The 6,219-nt window shown below is 29.1% G+C and overlaps 1 protein-coding gene across 1 annotated transcript; it reads right to left on the bottom strand.

The window, feature by feature from the left end:
* Window positions 1-980: 980 nt before the first annotated feature.
* LOC112508475 (cytochrome P450 71A1-like) lies at window positions 981-4,452 on the bottom strand. Its single transcript, XM_025113092.1, has 2 exons — window positions 3,540-4,452; window positions 981-1,697 (listed from the first exon to the last, which is right to left on the bottom strand). The coding sequence occupies exons 1-2, from the start codon at window positions 4,431-4,433 to the stop codon at window positions 1,089-1,091; spliced, it is 1,503 nt and encodes a 500-aa protein (XP_024968860.1). The 5' UTR covers window positions 4,434-4,452; the 3' UTR covers window positions 981-1,088.
* Between the last annotated feature and the right edge of the window lie 1,767 nt (window positions 4,453-6,219).

The raw sequence follows: 6,219 nt of genomic DNA, 5'->3' as shown, positions 1-6,219 counted from the left end.
AGCAGATCAAATAAGTTGTGAGTCTTATTAATTTGTTAACAAACAGACTCTTACTTTCTCTAGGTCTCTTGCGCCATTTTTAAATTCCTAAAACTTAACTGTAGTTGGGACAAAGATTTCATAGCTTAAAGAACTTGTAGCATAGATGGAAATTGGAATTAGAAGAACTCAAACCCTAAATTCTGAATGAAGATGGAAGTCCTAGCCATTAAGTTTCTAGGAAAATCAGGAAAAACATATTATAAAAATAAAAAATCAAGAGTTTTTAATTAACAAAAATAAAAACTATAATTTAACTTTGTAATCTATGTATTTAGTTTTACAATTTAATTGACCACTTGACATCTATACATACAATGTTATCAAGTCAGTAGATTATAAGTCAAAATAGATACAAAATAGAAAAAAAAATTGTTTGTTACACTAAATAAAACTAAAACCAAGCTTTGATATATTTTGCTCCTCACATTGAAATGAAAATATGCTAAGGTATTCTTGTTTATGTATGCCACCTTTGTGATTGTGATTGTTTCTAATACTATACTTATGAAAAATCTTTGTTTTACTATATTATAAATATTCAAAATAACTGTTCACCTAACAAACATTAATATATAAGGAAATATATTTTTCACAGCCATAAGGTTATTAGAATTAACCCTTTGTCATATTTATATAAGTTAGATATAACTATATATTTTTTATTTGGTAAAAACGTATTTATCTTGAATATTTATGCTTCTTTTTTGTACAAATTTTACATCTCATTGCAATGCACGGGTGCACAACTAGTACGTTCTGAAACAACCGGGGTTTTTATAAAACAACTTTTCTACCATTCAGATATAATAAATACTCTCTTCACTCTAAAATAAATGTTCACAACAAAATCCTTAAGGTACAAACCACTTAAACCATACCACAACATACTGCATTAGAGGGCGTAACATAATTCTTCATCTCATGATTAATGGTGGAACTGGAAACCAAACACCTGTTCTTGAAAATAAATATCTATTTTGGTACAAATTAAAATAGAAATATGATAATTTATTTTAAAAGAGTGAAAGTTTTTGGGTGATAATCATTTACAAGTTAACATGAGCTAAAAGGCGAAGCTCATTTCTCTTGTGCATGGTTAATCCAGGCAAAACCTCAAAGTCTACATCTTCTTTCCTCATGCCATCAGGCAAATTCCAATCGAACAAGTAAATAAGATTAGCAAGTAAAAGATCCACCATAACATCTCCCATCGAGATTCCTGGACAGATTCTTCGTCCGCCCCCAAACGGTATGAACTCAAAATCATTCCCTCTAAAGTCAATATTGCTACCCATAAATCTCTCAGGCAAGAACAACTCAGGGCTCTCCCAACATTCAGGGTCCCTTCCGATAGCCAATGCATTCACGAAAACCAGGGTTTTTTGCTTGATCTTGTAGCCATGTAAAATGGCATCTTTTGTTGTTTCTCGTGGTATTAGAAGAGGAGCCGGAGGGTATAATCTTAAGGTCTCTTTTACCACTGCCTTTAGATAGGTAAGTTTTGGAAGATCATCCTCATCTACTTTACCCTTCTTTCCAACCACATTTCTTACTTCTTCTTGTGCTTTCTTCATGACTTTAGGGTTCTTTATTAGTGCTGTCATCGCCCAAACCACGGTAACAGCAATAGTATCCGTTCCCGCTACCAATACATTCTAAAACATGAAGAATGGAAACATATAGATATTGGAACCAAGAAAGCAAAGAAAGCAAAGAAAGAAAGAATGATCGTAAGATCCTAATTAATTCCCAAAATAATAGCTAGGTGATGCCACCAATAAACAAACGACATATGTTTATAAGTTCCAGATTGTGAAACCAATACATGTGAAACCATATCATAAATCATAAACTAGAACAAAAAAAATTCATGTTAAACAATATCGTGTTGAGATTGGCTCGTGTTTCTAACTTTTGAGTGGTTCTGAGAAAACCAAAAAATGTTGAATACCATGTGAGCCAATCTCAATTGTATTATTTCACATGTAGATATAATATATATATATATATATATATTTTTTTTTTTTTGCTTTATCTAAGATTTAAATTATTAATTAATATGTATTTGTTTCACAATATAAAACTATTTGATATGTTTATTTTAGGGTTAAATGCATGAAATAACAACTTACTTTCATAAATTTTCTTATTATAGCCTTCTACTTTTTTTTTTTATTACAACAATATACTTTTAAATTATTTTTTATTAAGACATTGTATTTTAAAAAATCTACCCATAATAGCAATGTTAATCTGTTACCTTTTAAATTGGTTAAACCCATTGACTTTTTTTTGCTTGTGTGGCTTTAATGATGTGATGTGGATGACACATTATTTTGATGACTTGACTAAAATAAAAATAAAAATCTATTTCAAATTATTATTAGTGATTTTCATTTTTCATTACTATGATCTATGAAAACATTTTTTTTGACTTTTCCTTATTAAGTTACATGCAAATTAAATATTCTAGAATAAATTTTTTCTTAAATAAATATGAAACATTATTTTCGAGATTCATTTTGTTTGTAAAAAAGATAACACTTCTTATTCTATGTTGTTTAGATAAATACATATCTTTTAAAGTTCTCTTCAAAATGTTAACAACATAAATTGTGATCTACAATTTTTTAATATTGTTATATTAATAAATAATTCATAAAATATAATTAATTTAATATTTTTATACTTCAAGTAAAACTTTTTGAACAATTATAATATATTTTTTAAAAGATAATATTTTTTTGGTAAGAAATGAACAATTCCTAATTTTTTTTTCAAAAAACACATATTGTTAAAAAAAATATCAGCGAGATAAGTTGTATTCTACTAGTTTTATTGATATTGATATATTAATGAATAATTTAGAATTTTTTTAATTCATTTAATATATTTATTAGATAACATGTAAAATATCTAAATACTAAAATTAAAAATACAGTGTTTAATAAGAACTAGTAGATGTTATAAAAAAATAATTTTAAAAGTACAACGATATAGTAAGAAAATCACATCACTATAATATATGTGGACAACCTACGTGGACAATGAGGTAGCCTAGAAGCCAGGTATAATAGGTAAATCTAAATCAAAAGGTTACCCAATGCTATAATAGGTAAATTTTTCAAAGTATACTGTTATAATAAAAAATAGTTTGAAAATACATTGCTGTAATAAGAAAAACTGGAAGTAGAATACTATAATAATAAAATTTATAAAAGTAGATTGCTATTTTATGCATTTTGCTCTTTATTTTATTTCATAATCTGAAAAAAGAGTACCATATGTTTCACATTCATGAATAATATACATGTATTGGCTATAAAATTAGTCTAACTACAAATGTTTTGAGGGAAAATGACCATGTATGCTAGTATACGTCCATATCTCTATCACTATAAATGCATTTGTGCATAGATATTAAAGTAAACGTTTGACTTCATAGATATATCATAAACTTTTATTGAGCCAATATAAAAAGAGCATATAGTGATTACCATGAGCATGGCTTTAATGTGATCGTAAGTGAGATTGAAGAGTTGATCTTTCTTGAGTCGTAGTAAAATGTCGATAAAGTCCTCTTCTTCCCGATCATGCGACTTATTAGGGTTTTGAAGGTTGAGGTGTTCATCAATGAGTTGTTGGTAAAATGAATCAAAATATTTGAAGCATTTCTCTACCTGATCCACCTTGCCCAATAACCTATCAACCAAACCCACAAAAGGCAGACCAGGCCAAAGATCTGAAAAAAAGAGCTTTGCCAGCACTGCCTGAAATTCAGTAAGTAATTGAAGAACCTCCTTTCTTTCATTTCCATCTTGGTACCTCATACCAAAACCTACTCTTAACATCATGTTACTGGTCATGCTCTTCATGATTTCACTCAAGTTTACATGCTTAAAGGAAAGAGCCAACTCATGTATATTCTTCATAGTAGTTGAGACATCATCTTCTCGGATATGTCTAAAAGATTGAATCCTTTTAGGGCCTAACAAATGAAGCATGAGAATCTTTCTCATCTCTCTCCAGTTCTTGTTGTAGGGTGAAAAAGCTACATCGAGGCCATCATAAGACACCTTTAATTGGCCACGTAATGGTGGCCTACTGCAGAAAATAATATCTTGGGTTTTCAAGACTTCTTTAGCTAGACGTGCTGAAGAAACAACGATGGCTGGGATGAAACCGAAGCGAAGAGATATGATCGGGCCGTAGGATTTGGAGATGTGCCATAGAGAAGTATGGAGGTTTGAGAGATCGATTTGGTGCAAGTTTCCAATAAAGGGAAGTCTTGGAGGGCCTGGTGGATTGAATCTTGATTTGCTTATGAACGTTCTGGAAAGAAGATAGAGGAGGGGAACAGAGAGAAAAAGGAAAAGAAAAAGTAGTGCCATTTGTTGGAATGTTATGATCCTCTGCCAGTAGTTTTTTTTTTTTGGTTATGTAGACAATGATAATGTAATTAACGAAGTCATGATGATAGCCATACGATTATGTCAACTATATGTTTTTGTTTCCTTTTTCGTTTAGAGTGGTATATGGTAACAGAGTGTTGGTCCCCTCCTTATAATTTGGTACCACTTGAAACGTTGTTCATAAATTTGTTAAAACGAATAAACAAAAGTTTAAATCTACAAAAATACTACATTCGTCTCTATTTTTTTATTCTTTTTTTTATCATAAATTATTAAAACATTTAATATATCTAATCCCTAGACACATTCAAATAAACGTTTGTGCAATTTAATGGATTCGGTCCTTGTGCTTTATACTTTTTAATTTAAGTAATGTATGTACATTTGTTCTATATGGTTGTAACTTTTTATCATATATCATGTCTATATTGAAATATTTATTATACTTTTGAAAGTTGTGGTTGCTGTTGTGTTAAAAGATTTGGTCCATTCAACAAACTCCTATCAATTCATGGATATAAATTTCATCCAAGGTCGAGATTCAAACTGATATTCACCAAGAGTTATTAAAAGTTCTTTAATTCATCTCTCATTCAATTGCTCTATAACTTTTGGTCTCGCTTTCGATCTCTAGATTCTTTGGTCTTGGTATAAATCGAACACATTTGTGGAGTCGATTAAGCATGTTGGATTTTAAATATATTGGATTTTAAACAGTTATACAATTTTTTCATTGATAGACTGTAATTGGAACCATAATTCTTATTTATTCAAATTGTATTAATATGTAAAGACCAATTATAACTTATATCATCGCAAAATCTTGTCTAATAGAACCAGTGAAACTTCAAAATCGTTAAAATTCAAGCTCCCACCGCATTGCACGAATACACAACTATTACTTTTAAAAGTTGTGATTGCCATTATGTTAAAAGATTTTTCCTATTAATTCATGGATATATATATATATATTTTAGTCTTTTTCTAATCTATTACAAAGATTTTTACCCTTTCTTTCCTCACCTCTCTTTCCTCCTTTCGCATTATCAGCCACACACCCCACCCCTTGGTGATAAAACCCAACGATGAAGGGTTTTGTTTAAACTTGTCTTTATGTTGCTATGTCCTTCATCTTCATAGACAAAACCACCAAATGAGAACCTTCACCAATTTTCGTCAAAGTGGCTATTTTTAATTAATTTCCCTGTTTATGATCCCTTATTATTATTATTATTATTATTATTATTATTATTATTATTATTATTATTATTATTATTATTATTATTATTAGTTATTATTATTAATATTGAATACATATATCCTATATATATTACAATTTCTGTAAAAATGTTATTATTATCTATATTATATTATATAGGAGGAGGTTTAGGGAAAAATATCAAAAAAATGAAAAACTGAAGAACATCCTGGTGAACGTTCATCTGAATCGTATGCACATGTATATATAAGTAATATATTGAAGCTGTTTTTTGATTTTATGCACGTGTGCATATTATGCATACCGGACAAATTGCTTACAAATTACATGTACGGTCTAAATGAACGGTTATCAGAGTGTTCCCCAATTTTTCATTTTTTAAAGTTTTCTCTTGAACCTGACTCTCTCTCTCTCTCTCTCTCTATATATATATATATATTATGCACACACATACACACACACACATATATATATATATATATATATATATATATATTAGTATTAAGTTTTTATTGTAGTTACTTTAATACATACAACTTTTACGTG

This window comes from Cynara cardunculus (genome assembly GCF_001531365.2).
Source record: "Cynara cardunculus var. scolymus isolate 2C chromosome LG 3, CcrdV1, whole genome shotgun sequence".
NCBI classification, from domain to species: domain Eukaryota; kingdom Viridiplantae; phylum Streptophyta; class Magnoliopsida; order Asterales; family Asteraceae; genus Cynara; species Cynara cardunculus.
The sequence above is the reverse complement of the archived record's forward strand: the minus strand, read 5'-3'. Positions and strand labels throughout refer to the sequence as shown.

Bases quoted from the DNA above. Each gene is read 5' to 3' on its own strand.
- LOC112508475 (XM_025113092.1), bottom strand. From the start codon at position 4,433: ATGGCACTACTTTTTCTTTTCCTTTTTCTCTCTGTTCCCCTCCTCTAT. The intron at 1,698-3,539 runs GTAATCACTATA...TTCATGTTTTAG, and splicing joins ACATTAAAGCCATGCTCATG to AATGTATTGGTAGCGGGAAC.